The sequence below is a fragment of the Canis aureus genome, chromosome 3 (assembly GCF_053574225.1).
Source record: "Canis aureus isolate CA01 chromosome 3, VMU_Caureus_v.1.0, whole genome shotgun sequence".
Taxonomy (NCBI): domain Eukaryota; kingdom Metazoa; phylum Chordata; class Mammalia; order Carnivora; family Canidae; genus Canis; species Canis aureus.
In genome coordinates this window covers 68,062,031-68,084,821 of record NC_135613.1, presented here as the reverse complement: position 1 = coordinate 68,084,821, position 22,791 = coordinate 68,062,031, and the positions used below count along the sequence as shown (strand labels likewise).

The 22,791-nt window shown below is 44.5% G+C and overlaps 1 protein-coding gene across 10 annotated transcripts in view; it reads right to left on the bottom strand.

The window, feature by feature from the left end:
- Positions 1-22,791, bottom strand: part of DIXDC1 (DIX domain containing 1) — a 71,126-nt gene that overhangs the window by 27,587 nt on the left and 20,748 nt on the right. For 6 of the 10 annotated variants that reach the window (XM_077893478.1, XM_077893481.1, XM_077893483.1 and 3 more), the window contains 4 exons: positions 11,566-11,695; positions 8,576-8,701; positions 6,285-6,516; positions 5,559-5,666 (listed from right to left, as the gene is read on the bottom strand). In XM_077893478.1, coding sequence (XP_077749604.1) covers positions 5,559-5,666; positions 6,285-6,516; positions 8,576-8,701; positions 11,566-11,695 — 596 coding nt within the window. Of the gene's footprint in view, positions 1-2,865; positions 3,038-5,554; positions 5,667-6,284; positions 6,517-8,575; positions 8,702-11,565; positions 11,696-22,791 lie in introns of those variants that run through there. The other 4 variants (XM_077893479.1, XM_077893486.1, XM_077893482.1 and 1 more) reach the window with 4 other exon arrangements.

Sequence of the window (22,791 nt, the reverse complement as noted above, 5' to 3'; positions counted from 1 at the left end):
AGAGAACAATTAGTGTGAACAGTTATTTATTTTTAAAAAGATTTTATATATTTATTTGACAAAGAGAGAGAGAACCAGAGAGCACAAGTGGCGGGAACAGCAGAGGGAGCAAGAGAAGCAGGCTACCTGCTGAGCAGGGCTCCAATTCGGGGCTCGATCCCAGGACCCTGAGATCATAATCTGAGCCGAAGGCAGACGCTTAATGACTGAGCCTCCAGGTGTCCCTGTGAACTGCTGGTTAGAAGCCAACTGTCATAATTTAACCCAGAGACATGTTTTTTATTAACCCTACTGCCCAACACAGTCCCCGGCCCACGGAATGAACGAACATTTGTTGAATGAGTACAGGATGAATTATTGAATGAAAGAATGTTAAAGGAATGAATGACCCAGTCCTAGGAAGTTTTTTCCACAGCAAGGCTGCCTGGAAGCCTAATTCGCAAGGAAGAGATTTACCAGAAGGATGGGTAATCTAGCATCTTACAGAATTCCAAGTTTTGTTTTGTTTGCGCTTTTTTTTTTTTTTTTTTTTTTAACTTACCACCACAACCTGCACCACCACCTGTACCATCACTATCCCTGGGCCCAGATTCAAAGACAGAAAGATATAGTGTGTGTCTTAGCAGCTTTGGGAGCTGGAAGAAAAATCCACTTCCAATCTACTGAAACTCACAGACACAAGCATCACCAGCAGAGTAACACGGCAGATCAGCTCTAGGCTGGTCTCCAGAGAAGGGACTATGCTGAGGTGATTCACGGTGAGGAACTGCTAGTGTGTGGACAGTGCTGGACTGGGCAAAAGGGCAGGGATATATCAACAAGGATCCTACATGACAAGGAAAAGGGGACTCAGAAGGAAATGGGGAAAGATCTGCTAAGGAAAGGGAAAGGTTTACCTGGTTGTACCATCAAAGAGTTATTTAGATCCCTGCTTATACTATTTGCAAACTATCACCACAAACCTCCCAATGATTCTTAGGTTCTCATACAACTATTAGCCTTGGAGGGAACTGCTGTGATTATCAGGGAAGGTGACTTTTAAAGCTGCAGAACAACAGCAAATCTGCGGACAAGATGGGAATGTGAGGCTGGATTTTCCATCTGACAGGGAGAAGGAATCTGAAGAGCCTTTTTTTTCTCTGCACTGCCGCACCTTGAGAATATCAGCTCTGAAACAATCTCAGGGACCCTGGGGTCTCTGGGCCCAGCCCCCTCTCAGGAATTCTTTCCAAATCCATCACCCAGACAACAGTGAAAGTGTCTAGGATGCACTGACCCAATTAATGTGCCCCTGAAGTCTCCCAGGCTAATCCTCACAGCCACGATCAGGAGTTAACATTTTGTCTTCCTAGAGACCAAGAAAAACAAGAGCTGAGCACAAGTGGTTATAGTCAGAGATTTCAAAACCTTGAAAGCCGCCTGAGGACTAGTGTCTCATGCTCCTGGTTGTCCCAAGTTTAAGGGCTTTGGTGGGAATGACCTCACCCAGTGATACATCCTCATCCTTATCAGAACCCCAGAAAAAAATACAAAGTTTTTTGCTTCTTCAAATGAAGGAAAATTGCTTTACCCTATCTAAAGATCTATCACCCCAGCAGGAGGTGGGGGGGTTGTTATAGAGAGGTGGCAAGAAGTGGTATTTAGAAAAGGTCATTGCTTATCCATCTTTCACCACCTGGGCAATCTGGCTTCCAGGCCAACATGAACTAACTGCTGGAAAAGCATTAGTGTCAGGGCTCTCTGTCACCATAAGGAGAATAGATTTATGACCATTCAGGCCTCCGCATTCAGATTCCAACAGAAATGGGGATCCACTTGCAGACAGAGGCCCGTATCAGCTGCTCTTCTTTGAGAAATGATAAAATGACACTTCCTTAGCCGAGAGGTGCTATGGTTGACACGTTCCACTGCCTGCATTTGGCTGGACCACAGTGGGGATGTGTGAGACGCAGGGGGGTGAGGGTGGGAAGAGGAGTGTGAACCTGGGATGCTGGAGAACTGCACGCCTAAAAGCAGAGACGCATGCTCAGCTCCACCTTCTTCCTCTTAAGTGAGTTGTCTCCCATATAAGGGCAGAAGGAGGCGGATGTCTGCACATCCAACCCCACTGGGGGAGTGGCAGAGCAGCCAAAGGAAAACAACATTTTTCTTTCTTGAATTTGAGGCTGCCAGTATGTGAGGCCACAGGGAGGTAAGACCATGAAACTAGGTGGCCAAGTCACAAGATAAAGGACCTGTGGGAGAAAAATCCTGAGGCACATGTCAGAGCAGCAATCTTGCTGCATTCCCCAAGAACCTTATACCAGTGAGGATGGTGCATTCGATCATGTACTTCAGGTCACAGAAAAGTATTTTAATGCTAATTAATTACGTGATTTAGGCTCCCCGAAGAACTCAAAACCCCTATTCTGCAAACAAGTAATGCCCGGCTTGCCATCATAATCCCCTCAAATCAGGGAATTGATTACAAAAACAGTGTGACTGCTACATTTCTTAATTCCCACAGGTCTAACCTCTCTCCAATCTTAGCATCAGACAAACGATCCCCCAGCAAAGTCCAAATGACAGGAAAATCAATCTTTAAAAAATGGGTAATGGGCAACGCGAAAGAGCCCGGGGTCCTCCGGCCGTGCCCTCCCGCAGCGGAGACAGGACAGGGTGAAGGGCCACTCCTCCCTCCCCGCGGCGGGCTCGGCTCCCAAACCCTCCGTGCTGCGCTGCGATCCTCCCGGAGCCGCGCCCCCGGCCATCCCGGTCTGGCCCCGGCCAGCAGCACCCCCGGCCCCCGCGCGGCCCCCGCCCCCGCCCCCATCCCCATCCCCATCCCCATCCCCATCCCCCCCGGCCGAAGCGGCTCCTGCTCACCATTTGACTTGCGTCCCTCCCATGGTCCCCGTCCTGGCTCCGGCTTCAGCGAGCCTGTTTCCCCGGGCGAGGCGGGCGGCGGGGGGTCACGGGCATGTCTCCGCGCGGGGGCCCCCAGACGCGCTGCCCCGCAGGCCGCCTACCAGAGCCGCCGGCCGCGCCCGCGGAGCCCAGTCGGAAGCGCGGCGAGGCGGGCGGCGAGGCGGGCGGCGAGGCCCCGCGGACCGGGATGCTCCCGGGGGTGAGGCGCGCGGTCCCGGCCGCTCACACGCTGCCGCAGCCCGGCCCGCACGGAAGCCGCCTCCCCTCGCCCGCGGCGGGGCCCCGGCAGCGGCATCGCGGCGGCCGCGCGGCTCCGGCCGTGCCCCCGGGCGCGGGCATCTCACCCCATCGCCGGCCCCGCGCCGCGCCGCCAGTGGCTCCGGCTGCGCGCGGCACCCCCTGCCCTGCCCTGCCCCGCCCCGGCCCTGCCCCTGCCCCTGCCCCGGCCCTGCCCCTGCCGCGGCCCCGGCCGGCCCCCGCCCCGGCTCCGCGCCGCCTCCGCCCCGCCCCGCCCCTCTCCGCCCCCGCTCCCAGGCTGGCGGCGCGGCGGGACGCGCGGGGCTCCGACCCGGACGGGGGGGGGCGAGGGCGGGGCCCGGGCGCCGGGAGGAGCGGGCACCCCCGGCCGCAGACGCCCTTTCTGCGCCGCCGACCCCTCCCTCCCTCGCCGCCCCGAGGTCGCGGCCGGGATCGCCGGCTCCTCGCCGGGGTGGAGACAGCGCCGCCAAGCCCATCCCCTCCCGCCGTCCCCCAGGCCTTGCGAGCCTTCTAGTTTCCCAGCTGGGGACCATTCTGCGTGGACGCGAGGTCACCGAGCCCCGCCGGGGGTCTCCAGGCGCAGGGGGCCGGCCGCCTTTCCCTGCATGGGAGCCACGCCCGGTTCACACTCACACCGTGGGTCTCCCGGCCTTCCTGGGTCACTGAGCCACGAGGTGGCCTCTCCCCCACCCCCCTTCCCGAGGAAGGCGGGGACGGGCAGAATGTTCCAGAGCCTGCTGGGTCCCGGTGCTCACTGAGGAAAACTCAGGGTGCTGACCCAGCATCCCAAAGAGGTGAGTGAGAGGTCAGCTTAGAAGAAAATGGCAAAAATCAGCAAGGGAATGCGAATTACTACTTGACCCCTCTCCCAGGAAATCTGTCACTGCCTGCCCACTGCAGCCCGAGTTCCAGTGGGTCCCTAATTCACGGTGTCAAAGCTCCTGCCCTAGTCTGAGTTCTCCTGCCAGAAAGCAAGGAAGCAGGTGTTCTCAGGAAGAAATCCAGACTCTCCTTTCTGGCTCGCTCTGGCTCTCACTCTCTCACTCTCTCTGACTCTGACACACACTCTCTGGCTCTCTCTCTAACTCTAACTCTGGCAGGCACAAAAGAGTGAAAGGCCTGTAGCCATACAGGAAGCAATACATCTCCTTATACAATGGAACGGCCTTTGATTCTGTACCAAATGATAGTTTAAGCAGCAAGCAAGGAAGAAACGCTTTAGATTCTCATACTAGCACACCTATTGCTTAATGGATACAGGGTTTCCTTTTGGGGTGATGAAAATGCCCTTGATATGGATAGAAGTGATGTCACACAACATGAGGAAGATACTCAATGCCACTGAATGGTACACTTTAAAATGATGAGTGGCTAATTTAATGCTATGTGAATTTTATAAATAAAAAAGCAATCTACTAAACATAAAAATTAATGTTGAGCAAGGTTATCAGTATATTAAAATGCTGGGAAGAATTCCATATGACTGCAATGAATTAAGAAACAGTCTATCAATCTCAGATGGAATTTTATATGGAAAAAACACAGGAGGAAAGAAAACAAATGCACCTAAGATACATACAAGACAAAGAACAACTAGGCTTTACTAGAACAGACTAAGCTGGGTTGAGGTAGGAAAGAAAAGGTCATAAGAGCATAAATTAAATATGATTCAGCAATGAAATGAAGTTAGTAAATAAGCTAACATGATCTGGGGATATATTTTTAGGAGCATGATTTATATGAGCCAGGAAAGTAGTCTTTTCCTGCCACTACACTTGGCATCGATCAGGCTTTTATTAGAGCACTGTGTCCTATTTGGGTCTTTGCACTTGGCTCAAAGAGCTAGAGATGGCCTTTCTGCTAGGGTCCCAAACATCTTACCCCACTCACAGGCATACTAGTCTGCCACAGTTCCTAGCCCTAGAAATGAAAGTTGGAAATGTTCTAATGCTCTCAGACAGCTCTGCTCAGTTTTTTTTCTCTTGTTACAAGCTTGATACAGCCTTCTGGGGCCAGGCTCAGCGACAGTACCATGGAACTGGCTGTCAGAATCGGTGGCTGCCCTAAGGCACAGATATCCGAGCCAGGGCCTGGGCCCTAACAGCTCCTACTCACGCCCCCATGTGGACAAAGCTGAGCAGTGATGCTCAGGCTCAGCACAAAGCTTCCCTGTGTGGGAAACACCCCACCCTCCCTACCTTCCTGCCAGCAAGAAACCGCAAAGCAGTGCTGAAGACTACCCCTTTAAAGTTAACAGAAACCGAGTGAAAGAGAAATGAGTTAGAAGCCTTACTGCCTGTTGTGTTGCTCCTTGAAGCTCAAAACTCGGAGACTTCTCAAGAGTTCAACTTTTAAGCAAGACATTAGAGCTACGGGGCTGACACCACAGTTACCTGGAGCAGCTGGACTCAGACGGGGACCTCTGCTGCCCTTCATACTGCTGTACCAGGGCGCGCACACTCCAGTAGGGATTCTCAATCTCCTCATCCATGCTGTTGTTCCTAAAGGCGGAGGGCACCAGCAAAGGAGAGGGTGTCAGTCCTCAGTTCAGGTCAACTCAATAAGAAAAGACCGATGGCCACTCTGAGGGCACTAAGGGAAGAAAGAGGAGTAAGGCCAAGCCCCTGCCTTAGAGACACCTGACACCCAGTACGGAAGACAGACATAAAACAACTAATTTCACCAATCTCTGCAACACCTAGGGTCCTGCTCTCTCCCAGCAGACATACAATCCCCACAATGTTTCCTGCTGTGAGTCTTCAGGACAAGTTGGCTTTAGGATATGTTCTAGAGAGAGACTCCCCCAGATGACTTGGAACATTGCTCCCACATATCTCCCAGTGAAGAAAACCCACTGTGCCAAAGGCATATATTTAAATCCTGGGCACCAGAACAAAAAAATTACAAATATGATTCCTTTACTTTCCACTAACTGCAAAGTAAACATCTCTCTTAAAAGGGCTTTTCTCATTTGGAGTGTCCTCTCTGACCCATACTTTATGCTTTTTTCTGCAATGCAGGGCTCTTGAGATGATACACATCCATCTATCTCACGGTATCATTCACCATGAGAGATCAGAGAGAGGAACAAGTTCCCATCCCCAGATTTCTGCCCTTACCTCTGTCTGTATCGAAAGACATCCCGTCCTGACCGTGACATGTCATGACACACATCAGCCAGAGCGGCAGCTGCTCCCTGGGCCACAGCAGTGGCACAGTGTGGTTGGTGACTCTGCAGAGGGGCTCTGGAGTCCCGTCCTTGGCTCACTGTCCTGCTGGAGCCAGGTTTGAAATGAGCTGCTAAGGCAAGGACCAGCCTCATGATAGACTTCAGGTTTCCTTCCACAATATCTGAGAGACAGAACAGACCCAGAGGTCCTAAGAGGGAGGCACAGGGTTCATTCATTTAACACATATTTGCTAGTGATACTGGTCTCTTCGTCCTCACAAAGCCATGTTCAATAGGAAGACAGAACATGTAAAAGCAATTATAATAAAGTATGGTGATGTGTAATGTTAGAAGTACAGGACTCTCCGGGAGCACAAAGTTAGGTCATCTTGTCCAGTCTAGAGGGCTCAAGTAGATTCCTAGGGGAAGTAAACTTAAAACTGAGACTTGACTGACAAATAGTGGTTCATCAAGTGAAGGAGGAGAAGGAAAGAATATTCCAAGAAGAGGGAACAGCAGGTGTGATGGTCTAGAAGTGAGAGAGAGCATGGCATGTGAGAGCCGTGCTGTCCAGTATGGGAGCCATGAGCCACATGAGGCTTCTGAGCACTAAAAGGGTATAGTCTGAATTGAAATGTGCTAGAAGAACAGTACTTAGCACCAAAAAAAAAAAAGTCAGATTGAAACATATCTCATTAGACTTAGTATAAAAAGTAGAATGCACAACATCTCATTATTAGCTTTTACATGGATCACATACTCCACTGATGATATTTTGGATATACTTGGTTAAATAAAATGTATTATTAAAATTAGTTTCTCTCATTTCCCTTTTTTGGTAAATGTAGCTATTAGAAACTTTTAAGTTATGTCTATGAGACTCGCATTATATTTCTGTGGCATGGCTCTGTCACAGAGCCATTGAAAAACGCACAGCACAGCTAGGGCTCAGAGTACAGGGGGAGAGGGTGAAGGGCAAGGCCACAGGCAGTGAAGTCAGAGGTCAAGTCAGAAAGGCCACAGCAAGCCACAGGAAGGACTTTGGATTTCCCCCTAAGGACCTGCAGGCACAGAGCAGTGGCATGAACTCATGTCTTCCCAGAAAGATCATTATGGCTGCCGTGTGGAGAGCAGAGGGGGGTGGACAAAACTCCCCCTAATTAGCCGGGAAACTAATTAGGAAGCTGTTGCACTTCTCCAGGTAAACGACAATGATGTCCTCCACTGCAGTATTCCCTCAAAATAGCTAAGTTTAATGGGCCAGATCCCCAAGCCCACCCCTCAGGGGGACCAGAGCAGCAATATTATGGCACTCTAAATTTTGCCCTAGAAAAAAAAGAATGCACGCAAAAAACAATGTGATAGGTCTGGTGAAAGTTAAACTAAGGAATGGGTGAAATTCTATCTTTTTAGTGTCATGGCATTGCAAATATGCCTGATACTTTCTACAGGGCATTCTCACTGGTACATACAGTATCTGCCCCACCTGAATGATCCCAACACAGAGAACACCAATAATCCAATGTGGAAGGAAAGCTCCCTCCCACCCCCATTCTCATCAGAGCCACAGGCAATCAGACCCAGAAACTGAAGCTGAAATAGAACCAGATCTACAATCATTTTTAGAGAAACAGCGGGAAGGCCAGAGAGCCTGGGGCTCAGTGAAGACACCTGAACAATGGCTTCCTTGTAGCTGCGTTCATTATGGAAGAGAAGTGTTCTCTTCTGGCCATGCAGTTACAACAGAGGGGATGTACAGAGGCCCCAGAGCCCCTTTCATCTTGCCTGAAATATTCCGTGATATAAAAAAAAAAAAAAAGCTATAAAATATTTTTCTTCTAGAAAACTGGATGGAAAAAATATAGCTATTATGATTTGAAATAACGCTTGGGCATGAAACCGAAGGAACTTGAAAAACATAATCTATCTTCATTTTTGATTACTTAAATGAGATATTCTAAGGCTAATATCCCAATCTTGTTATTTCTACTCTATTTTCATACATACACTCAGCCAAACTGTTATTCAATAGAGAATGTCTATCTCCACCCAGATTTTCAATGATCACCCTGTCCCAAGAGGGTAACTCTCTTTATGGAAAAATGATATGAGACCATGGGCCTAATCCGATTGCAGTCTACTCAGAACCGTTGGCTATACAATGGATGGTTCTTCCGAGGCTCATAATCCCTGAGTAAAGCTGAGTATACTCATCCCCCAAAGACATGACAAAGCACTGACCTTTAGCTGAAGTCTGGTGCATTCGAATCTTTTTAGAGGCCACAAACTGTAGCACTTTCTCCACATTATTCTTCATTTCCTGTTGGTTACTGGGACTCAGCTGTACCCCATTCAGTTTTTCTCCTGCTGTTAAAAGAGAGAAAACATATAAAAGATATAGGGAGGAACACTATCAAAGTTTCATAATAGCCAGATACCAAGAAAGGGAATATTTGATGTAAATGAGAAGATTATATATAATTATGCAAGTGAGTTAAGCCTTGGTGCTTGTAATTTGGATGGGGAATAAGAAAGTAAAAGCCTTTTGGAGGGTCTTCAAATTTTCAAAGCTAAATGCAGGAGGCTGTGAAATGACTGTGTGTGCACTTATTCACTCAGCAAATACTCATTGAGCACCCGCTGTGTCCCAAGCACTGTTCTGGGCACCAGTGAAACAGCAATGAACAAGATGGACAAAGTCCCTCCCATTGCAGAGGTCATATCTCTAGGGATGACAAATGACCGAGCTAACCAGTACACGTGTAATATAATTTCAGGTGGTGAAAAGGGCTATGAGGAAAAACAAACAGGAGTAGAATCATGGCCTCCCTGATACTGTATTTGGGCAGAGACTTGAATAAAATAAGAGATGTTAAGATTTGATGAGGAAGCATCCCAGCCTGAGGAATCACAGGTACAAATGCCAGGGTAGAAATGAGTTCAGCTTATCCGAGGAAGAACTACAAGCCCAGTGTGGCTGGAGTGGAGAGAGAGGAGGGAGCCAAGTCCTAGAAGAAGGTAGGCAGGTAAGCAGAGCCAGGACATTTAAGGGTCTATGGACCAGAGAAAAGAGCTGGAATTTTATTGAGTGTAATGTGAAGCCAAAGGAGAGTCTGAGGCAAGGGACTTACAGGATCTGTGTTTTTAGAAGTTGACTATATATGGACTCAGCTTATGTAGAGAGGAAACAGGGAGATTAGTTAGAAAATCAAACTAGCCAAAGTAAGGGATAATGATGGTTCTGGGCTTGACTGGAAAAGGCTGACAGGTGAGAAGTCAGATGTTGGGTGAAACTTTAACACAGAGTAGATAGCACAAATGAAGGGTATAATATATGATATGAAGAAAAGAGAATAATGAAGGACAGCTTCCAAGCGTTCTGTGTTAATGGCTGGGTGAATGGTATCGTCATGTGTTACTTCAGTGAAGAAACTGGAGGATGGAGGAATTGGGAGGCAGAAGGTTACCCAAAGCTCTGCTGCACTTTAGACATCCGGGTGGCACGTTGAGCACAAAGTTGATATTTATGTCTCAAACTCAAAGACAAGTTTAGGGCTAACAATATAGATATGGGAAGAGATCACTTGGGGACAGAGAAACACGAGGGTTACAGACTGAATGTAGAGGACCTCAACATTTAGAGGTCAAAAAGGAGAAAAGCCAGGGGTGCTGGGGTGGCTCAGCTGGTTGGGTGTCTGCCTTCAGCTTGGATCATGACCCCAGGTCCCAGGACCAAGTGCCAAATCAGCTTTCCTGCTCCACAGGGAACCTGCTTCTCCTTCTGCCTGCTTCTCCCCCTGCTTGTGCTCTCTCTTTTTCAAATAAATAAATAAAATCTTAAAAAAAAAAAAAAGGAGAAAAGCCAGCAGCGCAAACAGGGGGAGCCAGTGAAGAAGGAGGGTCCTGGAAGCCAAGCAATGAGAGTGTCTGAAGGAGGAGGGACAAACTGTGTCAAGTTCTGCTAAACTGAATAAAATGGAGACTGAGGCCGAGCCACTGGATTTGATAAGGCAAAGGTTGTGACCTTGATGCAAGCAGTTTCAGTGGAATAGTGGGATCAAAAGCCTGATGATGAGGACATGTTAAAGAAAGACTGAGGAATAAGATAGTGAATTCAGTGAATTTTTCCATATAGCAAAGTCACAATAAAATCCAGCATTTAAGAATGTGGGTTTTGGGAAACCAAGAATACATATTCATATTGCTTGTAGATGCACAGAACGTCTGAAAAGAAATGCAAGAAACTGCTAACACTGGTCCCTTCCAGAAAGAACACGTCACTGGTGCGGGTGGAAAAAAGGCTTTTACATACTTTTGTGACTTCTGCATTTTCTATCTGACTATATTTTCAAGTATAATTGATTCAAATCAGTGAAAACTAAGGTTTAAAATGAACTTTGGGGGCAGCCCCGGTGGCACAGCGGTTTAGCGCCGCCTGCAGCCCAGGGTGTGATCTGGAGACCCTGGATCGAGTCCCACATCAGGCTCTCTGCATGGAGCCTGCTTCTCCCTCTGCCTGTGTCTCTGCCTCTCTCTCTTTCTCTGCATCTCTATGAATAAATAAATAAAATCTTAAAAATTAAAATAAAATGAACTTTGGGGGACGCCTGGGTAGCTCAATGGTTGAGTGTCTGTCTTTGGTTTGAATTGTGATCCTGGGGTCCTGGGATCAAGGCCCGCATCAGGTTCCCCTAAAGGAGGCTGCTTGTCCCTCTGCCTATGTCTCTGCCTCTCTCTGTATCTCTCATGAATAAATAAATAAAACCTTTTAAACATAAATAAATAAAAATAGATGAACATTGGAATTAAAGCAGGTCTAGCTTTGTGCCTCTGCTTTGCCACATACAGTTACGTAGCCTTGGAAAGTCGAACCCCTAGGACTAGATTGGGTGCCTCCATCTACCCATGTGCTCCTCTTTGTCCTTTCCCCATCAGAGCCCTAAGTACAAGAATGGAATTGACTTCACTTTCCAGTCTTTCCAACTAGATAGGAATACTCCTGAGAGGATAGACTATGCTCATAATCACATTCCCGGAGCATAATACAGTGCCTGCACACAGAATTTGTTGAGTCATAAATAAATGAATTAACATTGGTTGAGTATGTTAAACCTTCTACACTTCCATTTCCACATATTACAAAGAAGCAGCAAACTGGTCTGAAGGGCGCATGGAGGATAAAGAAGGCATGTTCTGGCTTATGCTGGCATCAGAGTCCAGGGTCAACTGACCAACAATCTCGATGAGATATGCCAGGATCACCCCATCCCGAAGATCCTGTCGCAGGTCCTGCACCGGCTTCACCGCTGGCCTCTTCTTGAGCTGTGCATTCACCCAGGCCACGTACGCCTGTAGCTGTTGCTGGAAAATCAAAGGTGGAAATAAGACAAAGGTTGCATATTATTCTTATCCTTTGCCCCACACCTTCTCAGCATTTGAGAATGGGCTATGGTGGGAAATCTACATCCAGAGGGAGGAGGAGGTTTCAAGGGAATAAAGAAGAAAGATGATCAGAAATGGAATGTGTTCTAAAAATCTCTAGTTTTATGCTAGCCATCAGGGAAAGCTAACCACTGACTTGGTGGCAATGTAGACACAGATAAGCAGATGAGTGTCTCAAGGACTATGGACTCCTGCTTTGCCTGTGTTTTCTCTGTTGACCAGGGATGAGGACCAGCCAAGAAACGCAGCCAGTTTTCAGGTGTAATCACTGCTGCCAGCAACCCACTGTGCTTCCCAGGAACAATCACTCATGTCTACAATGCACAAGGGACAGTGATACTCAGAAGGCAGGTATTGGGGAACCAGGAATAAACAGCAAAACTGCTCAGAACCACCTCTGCCATCACTACATTCTTCACAATGAGACTTAAGTGCAATCATCTTAGAGTCAATGCAAGATTTATTCTCCTGAGTCCATAATCCTGGGATTGCTACACAGTTAGTGATAATCTGTGCTTTATACTGCCAAAGAGGATCCAGTTGCCTAAAACCTGCACAAAGAAGGAAAAGAAAGGCTTTGGTAAGCAGTGCCCTAAAGACGTGGGCAGGCGGAAGGGAGAACTTTCACTTATTGTGAGACTAAGCTAGACAGTATCATCAGAAGTCTGATGGACATATAACTCATCCCAGCCCTTGGATAATCTTACGCCTTCCATGTTGTGCCTTACACAAAACTTGCATTCAGGTGTTTATTCTGATTATGCATTTGTTCTGAAGAAGGGCACTAAATATCAAAATGGCACATGAATAATGGCCCAGAAGCAGCAGCAGGTCTGTTGGGTTTCTGCCGAAGCCCAAGACCCTGAATCCTAAAAATCAGGCTCAGAGGCTAACAGTATTAAGTTACAATCTGGTTAAAGAACAGTTGATTTTGGGATCCCTGGGTGGCGCAGCGGTTTAGCGCCTGCCTTTGGCCCAGGGCGTGATCCTGGAGACCCGGGATCGAGTCCCACGTCGGGCTCCCGGTGCATGGAGCCTGCTTCTCCCTCTGCCTATGTCTCTGCCTCTCTCTCTCTCACTGTGTGGCTATCATAAATAAATAAAAATTAAAAAAAAAAAAAACAGTTGATTTCTAAGCCACAAGTACTCTGTCAATGAAATGATGCTGGAAATTACTCACTGGCTGCTCCCTGAGCTTAAATTAAATCTTCATTATTTTCTCTGTGTCGATTTGTGGGAATAAATGAAGTCTCTGCAAGACAGTACTAAGGGAATAATCTATCAGCTGCTGGCAAACTGTAGAAGTGCAGCATCAGCAAGGTAGTGGGAGGAAGAACTTAATACATACGTGAAGTATACACTATTTTTGGTGTTTGATGTATGTTTTATTGTGTTGATGAATGTACCTGAAACAGGACCTGCCACACAGTTGATGTCATTATTATTTTCATCATTATTATCATGTAATTAATTCTCACAAAAGCATTGAAGGGTCAGTATCCTCTCCATTCTATGAATGAAGTTCAGAGAAGTTATAGAACTTCCCCAATGTCCCCAGCTAGGATGTGGTATACATGGTATTGAAACACAGTAAATGTAGTCTAAGCATTGACGAAGGGCTTTGTGCTAACCAACTCACTCCACAGAACAGGGGAGGCTGCACCTCTGCCTGATATGGGCCAGACTCCTGCCCAAGCTCTGCTCCTTTTTTTCCTACTCCTCAGCCACAGCACCCTGGGAGGCAGACCAGTCAGGCACAGGGCCCCTCCATAGTAAACCATGCTGCTCTGGGGAAAAGGAGTTAAGACCAAAAAAGGCATTTAGGGTAACAGCTGGGATCTACCTGGCCAACATATAAACTTCTAACCAAAAGAATATCCAATAGAAAAAGGACAGTCTCTTCAACAAATGGGTGTTGGGAAAATTGGACAGCAACATGCAGAAGAATAAAACTGGACCATTTTCTTACACCATACAAAAATAAATTCAAAATGGATGAAAGACTTCAAAATCCTCGAGGAGAACATAGGCAGCAACCTCTTCGACCTTGGCCACAGCAACGTCTTGCTAAATACATCTCCAAAGCCATGAGAAACAAAAGCAAAAACGAACTACTGGGACTTCATCAAGATAAAAAGCTTTTGTACAGCAAAGGGAACGGTCAATAAAACTAAAAGGCAACCTAGGGAATGGAAGAAGATATTTGCAAATTACATATAAGATAAAGGGCTAGTATCCAAAATCTATAAAGAACTTACAAACTCAACACCCAAAAAACAAATAATCCAGTCAAGAAATGGGCAGAAGACATGAACAGACACTTCTCCAAAGAAGACATACAAATGGCCAACAGACACATGAAAAAATGTTCCACATCACTTGGCATCAGGGAATACAAATCAAAACTACAATGTGATACCACTTTATACCAATCAGAATGGCTAAAATTAAAAAGTCAGGAAACAAAAAATGTTAGCAAGGATGCAGAGAAAGGGGAAACTTCTTACACTGCTGGTGGGAATGCAAACTGGTACAGCCACTCTGGAAAACAGTATGGAGGTTCCTCAAGAAGTTAAAAATAGAGCTACCCTGCGACCCAGCAATTGCACTACTAGGTATTTATCCCAAAGATACAAACATAGTGATCCAAAGGGGCACCTGCACCCCAATGTTTATAGCAGCAATGTCCACAATAGCCAAACTGTGGAAAGAGACCAGATGTCCATGGACAGATGAACGGATAAAGAAGATGTCCTCTATACATACAAAGGAATATTACTCAGCCATCAGAAAGGATGAATCCCTACCATTTGCATCAACGTGGATGGAACTGGAAGATATTATGCTGACCAAGATGAGTCAGTCGGACACAGACAATGATCAGATGGTTTCACTCGTGTGGAATATAAGAAACAGTGCAGCAGATAATAGGGGAAGGGAGGGAAAACTGAATGGGAAGTGATCAGAGAGGGAGACAAACCCTGAGAGACCTTTAATTCTAGGAAACAAACAGGGTTGGGGGAGGGGAGGTAGGTAGAGGGATGGGGTAACTGGGTGATGGGCATTAGGGGGGCATGTGATGGGATGAGCACTGGGTATTATAGGCAACTGATGAATTACTGAACTCTACATCTGAAACTAATGATATACTTACTATATGTTGGCTAACTTAATTTAAATGATAATTTAAAAACCTCCTAACCAAGCTTCCTATACCTAGTATCATCTTCAACCCACCCTCCACACATTCCTGCTTCAAATCCTTCACTGGCTTCTCTTATCCTCAAGATAAAATCCAACCCCCTTAGCTGCATTTAGTCTGTCGTGTGCTGGCCGCTACCTCTTCTTCAATTTTACTCACTACCCTCCCCTTGGTGGGGCACATTTCAGTTCATCCAAACCATGCACAGTACCCCAAACACACTGAGCTTTCCAGCCACGTCCCCTCCCTGAGCCTGGTGCCTCCTCTTAAGGCTCAGCTCAAGCATCAGCTTTTCCAGGAAGCCTTCCCTGTCCTTCCTGCACACCTCAGCTCTGATCTCCCTGAGGATGTCTGGTGTCACACAGGGCTCTGACAGCACTAGCCCACCTGAGCCCATACTTTGGGGGTTGGAAGGAGTGGCAAAGGCGACAGTGAGCTCAAAAGAGCTCAGGTCTGAACTATGCTCTACACAGGTAGTAGAGCATAGTTTTAGAATTATTGGACTTTAGAGTAACAGGTACACGACAAATATTTGAGCCAGTGAATCATTTGTCACAGTTCATCAGGCCAAGACTTAAATGACTGAAAAGATTAATAATGCAGGGGCAGAGGAGCACAAATGGTTTACATTAAGCCAAGATCATTATTACTTGAGTAACTAAAGCCTTCTGTTGGCTTTTTTTTTTTTTTAAGATTTTATTTATGTATTCATGAGAGACACACAGAGAGAGGCAGAAACAGGTAGAGGGAGAAGCAGGCTCTATGCAGGAAGCCTGATGTGGGACTCAATCCTGGTACCCCGGGGTCATGCCCTGAGCTGAAGGAGAATGCTCAACCACTGAGATCAAGAGTCACACACTCCGCCAAAGGGGCCAGCCAGGCACCACTCTGCTAGGTCCCATGAACACACTCTCCCTGACACTAATCTGCCGGGGAAGTTTTACTGCATTTTTTCTGTTAATTGGAAACTGAGAATCAAAAACAGTGATCTAACTTGTTCCGGGTCACTCAGACAGTAACCATGACTATGAAATTCTAACTCCTGCCAGTGTTCTTTTCACTGGACCACACTACCACCCAAATAAATTCATCCCCAAGGTTTCAGTGAACCTTTCTCAACCGCTCAGAACAGAAGGCACCTTCATCTAAACCACTTTCTCCCCCACAGCCAATGCTTGGGTCTCTTGAGTAATAATCTACGTGAAGTAGCTGTCTACTACCCCAAGTATGGCCCACAGGCCAACAGCATTAGCATCACTTGGGAGCCCGTCAGAAATGCAGACTCTCAGGCTCCAGCCCAGCCCTACTCCATCAGAGGCCATACTTTAAACAGATCTCCTAGTGATTCATATGCACATTAAGTTTTGAAAAGCACTGTTCCCATTCCTGGCTAAGCATCAAGATCACAAGGGAAGCTTTTAAAAAACACAAACATGTAGACATGACCCCATCAAATTCTCTCCAGGGGGTATAACTTAGGAAGCTTTATTTTCCCAAGTTCCCTCATAGGATTCAGGTAGAGCTAACAGGTACCTGGTAGGGCCCAGGTATATCGATACTCCTTGACTGCTCCTACATATATCCAGAGCTGTGAGCAAAGGTCAACATCCCTTACATAAAATAGTTTCAAGCATTATTGATCTCCTGTCTAAATCTCTCCAAAACCGAGACATCTAGAACCTAACACAATACTCTGGGTATAAAAAGAGACATGAAGAATCCTTGTTTGAGACATTTCACTTTTATTTCCCTTTTTCTTCCTTCCTTGGCCACCAGAACACACTGTTGACCTACACACTAGGGGGTTATTCAAAACCCTTAAGTATTATTTCCATTTTATTTACTGTTCATTTTGAAATAATTTCATACTTACATAAAAGTGACCAAAAATGGTACAAAGAGTTCCCCAATACCCATTATCTAACTCCCCCACGTTTTTTTTTTTTTAAGATTTTATTTATTTATTCATGAGAAACATAGAGAGGGACATAGATACAGGCAGAAGCAGCAGCCGCCATGCAGGGAGCCCCACATGGGACTCGATCCCGGGACTCCAGGATCAAGCCCTGAGCTAAGGCAGGCGCTTAACCACTGAGCCACCCAGGTGTCCCTCCCCGACATTTACATCTTACATAACCATAGTACAATGATCAGAACAGGTCATCAACACTGACAATGAACTAGTCTCCAAATGTTATTCTAATTTCACCAGTTGTCCCACTGTTCTTCTCCCATCCAAGATGTCACGCTATGTTTAGCCATCATGCCTCGTTGGTCTCCTCCAATCTGGGACAGTTGTTAAGTCTTTCTCTGTTTTTTATGATCTTGACAATTTTGAAGAATAATGCTCAGTTATTCTGTACAGTGTCCCTCAACAATTTCGGTTTGTCTGAAGTTCTCACTGATTAAATTCAGGATGGATTTGGGGCATGAATAACACAGAAGTCATAGTGAACCCTTCTCAGTGGACCATATCAACACAGACATCATGCCAGTACATCTCATTGTTGGTGAAATTAATTGTGATCAAATGGTTAAGGTAGTGTCTGCCAGGTTTCTCTATTATAAAGTTGCTTTTTTCCCCTTGTAATTGGTAACTATCTTGTGGGAAAATGCTCTGAGACTATGAAAATACCTTTTTTCTCATCATCACTTTATCTGTCCATTTTAAATTTAACATAGATTTTTCTTTCCCAAAAATCATTGAGTTTTTTTTTCCTGATTGATTCCTCTGACGTTTCCCAAATGATTTTTCTAATTCCATCATTCCTTTTATAGTTATTAGAATTTCTAATATGAGAAGTTCTCTCTTCCCTCCCCCATTTACTTATTTATATCAGTATGGGTTCATGGGTATTTATTTCACTTTTACTTATTTATTATATTAATCTATCACTATCATTATTTATTTTGCTGCTCAAATTGTGACAAATGTTGGTTTCTGTATCCTTGTTATATGTGCCCATCACTTTTTAAAAATTTTTGGTAAAAAACACATAACATATAATTTACCATCTCAACTATTTTTAAATGTACAGTTCAATAGTGTTAAGTATATTCACACTGTTGTGCAATGAAAGTAAAGATCTTTTTCATGTTGTAAAATTGAAACCTTGTACCTATTAAACAACAAATCTCATTTCCTCCTCCTCTCAGCCCCTGACAACCACCATTCTACTTTCCGTTTCTGTGAATTTGAATACTTTAAATAACAACTCAAGGGAGCCTGGGTGGCTCAGTGGTTGAGCATCTGCCTTTGGCTCAGGTCATGATCCTGGAGTCCTGGGATCAAGTCCTGCATCGGGCTTCTCCCTCTGCCTGTGTCTCTGCCTCTCTCTGTGTCCTTCATGAATAAATAAAATCTTTTAAAAAAATAAATAATAAATAAATAACAACTCAAAAACGTAGAATCATACACTACTTGTCTTTTTGTGATCGGCTTATTTCACTTAGCATAATGTCCTCAAGGTTTATCCATGTTGTAGCATGTGTCAGAATTTCCTTCCTTTTTAAGACTGAATAATATTCAGTTGTATGTTTATACCACGTATTGCTTATCCATTCATCTTGATGGACATGTGGATTGCTTCTACTTCTTGGCTATTGTGAATACTGCTGCTGTGAGCATGAGTGTGCAAATACCTCCTCAAGATTCCACTTTCAATTCTTTTGGCTACCAACCCAGAAATAGGACTGCTGGATCATATGGCCCTATCATGTTTTTTGAACACTTCCTTACTTTCTGGCATCATAAGATACTCCGCACTCCTCAACTTGTACTTTCCTTGCCCAGCTCTGGAATCATCTATTTCTCAAAAGAACTCCAGTTCTTTTTACTGGAGAATAGCTTTTAGAAACCAAACTTTGGGCATGAGTTGTGCTCACTGTCACTGGGGTAACATTCTTGGCCCTGTCAGTAGCAGAGTAGGAAACATGAGTATGTATACACATATACATACACGTCTATGTCTACTTATCTTGACAGAGAGACACACCATGAATTCTAGCGTAAATTACCCTGATCCCTCCTTCAATCCAACGCAGAGTTCACTCCTTTCCATCCCTTTTATTATAACTCGTTTCTCCCCATGAGAAATTGGACTCTCACTCTCCACTATATATTTACTAATATGTGCTCAATCCTAGAGAACACATAAAATAGCGTCAGACTTGCTCATACCTCGTGAAAAATTAGTTTACTAACCATAATATTTGTGCAGAGTTCTTTTTGTCTTTAGTTTTACAGTATTTGTCAAAATACTGATTCACAAGTCACGTAGGTTAGCTCTCCTCCACTCCCTTCGGTGTGGTTATGTTCTTCATTTGCAATACAGTTGGGTTCATTTGTCTAGTATCAGTAGTCCACTGTGGGTTCTCTCCACATTTAGGATGATCAGGTGAAAGATTAACATGATTCTAAAAGTCAGAGCTATACAAAAACATCTAGTCAGGAAGGTGTCACTTCCTCATCATTCCTTCTACTCCACTGTCCTCTCCATTCTTTCCACCTACTCCTGCCCACCCCATACATAACCAACCTCATGAGTTCCTGTTTTTTTCCTTCTTGTGCGAAAAACGGCACAGCATTGATATTCTCTTTGCATTTGTGCTTTTCACTTTGCTTCACTTAATATATTCCGTGTATGCAGTGATTTAGTTTAGAGATTTTTAATTTAGAGATTTTTCCTTATTCATTTTTACAGCTACTGTGGTACTCCATTATGTGGATAAGCCAGAATTTATTCAACCATTCTCCTATATGTGGGCATTTAGAGGTTTTCCAATGTTTTGCAACTACAAACAAAGCCACAATAAGTGACCCTATGCATGTATATTTTCATGTTGATACAAGTCTACCTTCAGGGTAGATTCCAAGAACTGGGATTGCTGGATAAAAAGGCAAGTAGTTGGATAATTTTATCAGATATTGCCAAATTCACTGCCAAAAGGGTTGTATCTGTTTGCATCTCCAAAGGAATGCATGAGAGCACACTTTCCCAAAGCCTTGCCAACAGAATGTTGTCGTACTTTCAATCCTTGCCAATGTGATAAGTGAGAAATTGTATCTTAGTGTTGTTTTAATTTTCATTTCTTTCATTATGAACTTAAACCTGTTTTTGTAGGGGCATCTGCGTGGCTCAGTCGGTTAAACGTCTGCCTTCAGGTCATGATCTCGCGGTTCTGGGATAGAGTGGGATAGAGCCCCACATCAGGCTCCCTGCTCAGTGGGGAGTCTGCTTCTCCCTCTCCCTCTGCCCCTCCCTTCCCTCATGCTCTGTCTCTTTCAAATGAAGAAATAAAATCTTTCCAAAAAAAAAAAACTTCTTTTTGTAGGCTTAATAATTCATTTTGTATCTTTTACCTTTTATCACTTTTTTAAATATCTGAATGAATTGTCTTTTTCTCATTTTTCTATCAAAGTTTGATAGGTCCTTTGTCCTTCCATTTTTAAGAATTCTTTAGATCTTAGGAATGTTACCCTTTTGTCTTAGACATGTGTTGCAGATATTTCTGTTTGTCAGTTGTCTTTTGACTTTACTTATAGTATCTTTTTGGCCATGAAAAAGTTTCTATTTTTATATCATCAAATGTATTGATCATTTATTAGATTGCCTCTGAATTCTGAGTCATGGTTAGAAAGCCTTTCCCTTCACTAAGGTGAAAGAATCCACATGTTTTTTTCCTACTTCTTTTATGGTTTTATTTTTTACATTAAGATCCCTGATCCATTTGCAGTCTATTCTTGTGTTTGACATGAGAAATAAATCCAATTCATCTTTTTCCAAACAGTTACCCAGTTGTTCTAGCACCACCATTTATTAAAAACTGCCTCTTTACCCTGCTGGTCTGAGATGCTAACTTTATCATATACTAAATTTCCGTAAGTCCGTAGGTCTATTTATGGGCTTTGTATCCTCACTCATATATTTGTTTATTCACGTGTAACATTTTATTTTTTTATATATTTTTAAAGAATTTATTTATTTATTTGGGAGAGAGAGTGAGTGAAAGAACATAAGCTGCAGAAGTGGCAGAGGGAGAGGGAGAAGCAGAGTCCCTTTTTGCACTGTCTTTATCATGTTTAGGTATCAATATTATATTTGCTTTTTAAAAAGAAGTAGGAAGTTTCTCTTCATTTTCAATGCTCTGAAATAACACATAGAGCACTGGGACTCTGATGATATGTGGCAGTTTGGTAGAATTCCTCTATGAAATAATCTGGAACTGGTACTTCTTTTGAGAGATAGCTTCTTAATAGGATTCCCTTTTTATTCCACAGAAATTGATCTGTTTAAATTTTCTGTCTCTTTCAATTTGGGTCATCAGGATTTCCCTAGGAAATTATCCATTTCATCAAAGTTTTAAAATATGTTTGCACAGACCTCCAAAGACTCTCACAATTTTTTTCAGTGGTTACTTCTCCATTGTCACTTCTTATTTTGTATATTTGTGCTTTCTCCCGTTTCCTTCTTGGTTGTGTTAGCTAGCAGTGTGTCTATTTTGATAGTTTTTTTTTCAAACAGTCTTAAAAACAAAATAGTTTCAAGAATCGTTGCTATTCTGGTCTAAGTTCCTCTAAAACCATGATACCTAGAACCAAACACAATTCTCTGGCGGTAAAATCAGACATTCAGCTTCTTCATCCAAAATATTTCACATTCTTCCCTCCTCCCCCTCTCCTTCCTCCTCCTCTTTTTTCTTTTTTTGTTACCACCTTACATTGTTGACTCACACAGTACTGTCAACCAAAACCCCTACGTAATTTTTAACACATTCTACTGTTAAACCAATGTCTTCCATCTTCATTCTTGTAAAACTGGTCTTCTTGATCCATATTTACCTATAATAAATTTCACTTGTTAAAATCAACCAACACAGCTAGTAATTGTGCCAAGTCCTGAGCTTACAGGCACATAAATAACTGTGATACAAAGTTAATTATGGTGGGCACAGAGAAATATTCACAAATACTCTGCACACAGGAGGAGCAACAGGGTGGAAGGATGTGGGGATCTGGGAAGGGTCTAGAGTTAAGGGCATTCGCCCAGTTCCCTAAGGATGTTTGCCAGTTGAGGAAGGGGAGAACAGCATCCTAGGGAAAGGCGGTAAAAAAGAAAAGAAAGAGCAGTGAAGGCACATGGTAATCCTGAAGGAACACCCACCCAATGTGTGGGCAGCACCATCAGTGACTCTGGTTATGATGGTAGAGAAATAGGTCAGCACAAGATCTATCCACACTTATACTTAGAGCTCAAAGACTTTTAACAGCAATGTGTGGAGTTTTGAAAAAGGGAGAGTGAAACAGGGAGATGTGCATCTTAGAAAGGTCACTCGGAATACACAGTAGAACGCAGGACAGAATGAGGAACACCCAGATTTGGAGAAACCAATAAGGAGACCAGGCAACAATTCAAGTGAGAGATTATGAGAACCTGAACTGACATAGTATAATTAGAAAAGGACAAATTCCAGAAACAAGTGAGATGACTGATAGGATAAAAGCAGCGACAAAAACACAAAGTACAGTCATACCTGAGGGATAGAGATGCTTTCACTGAGATGGAGAACATGTGAAGAGCACATAGTTCCATTTTGAACAAGAGTCTGAACTATTGGAAGCCATCAGAGTAAAGATGTTCTACAGCCCATTGGCAAAGTATAGGTGCTAGAGCGCAGGAGATGGGGACTGGGTGGGAGCTGCATGTGTGAGAGTATCTGTGTGTGACAGGCACAGGCGAGGTGCAAATAAGACAGTAGCTACCATCTACTGAATGCTTATCCCCCCGCTGGCACTGTGCTAAGTGCTTTACTA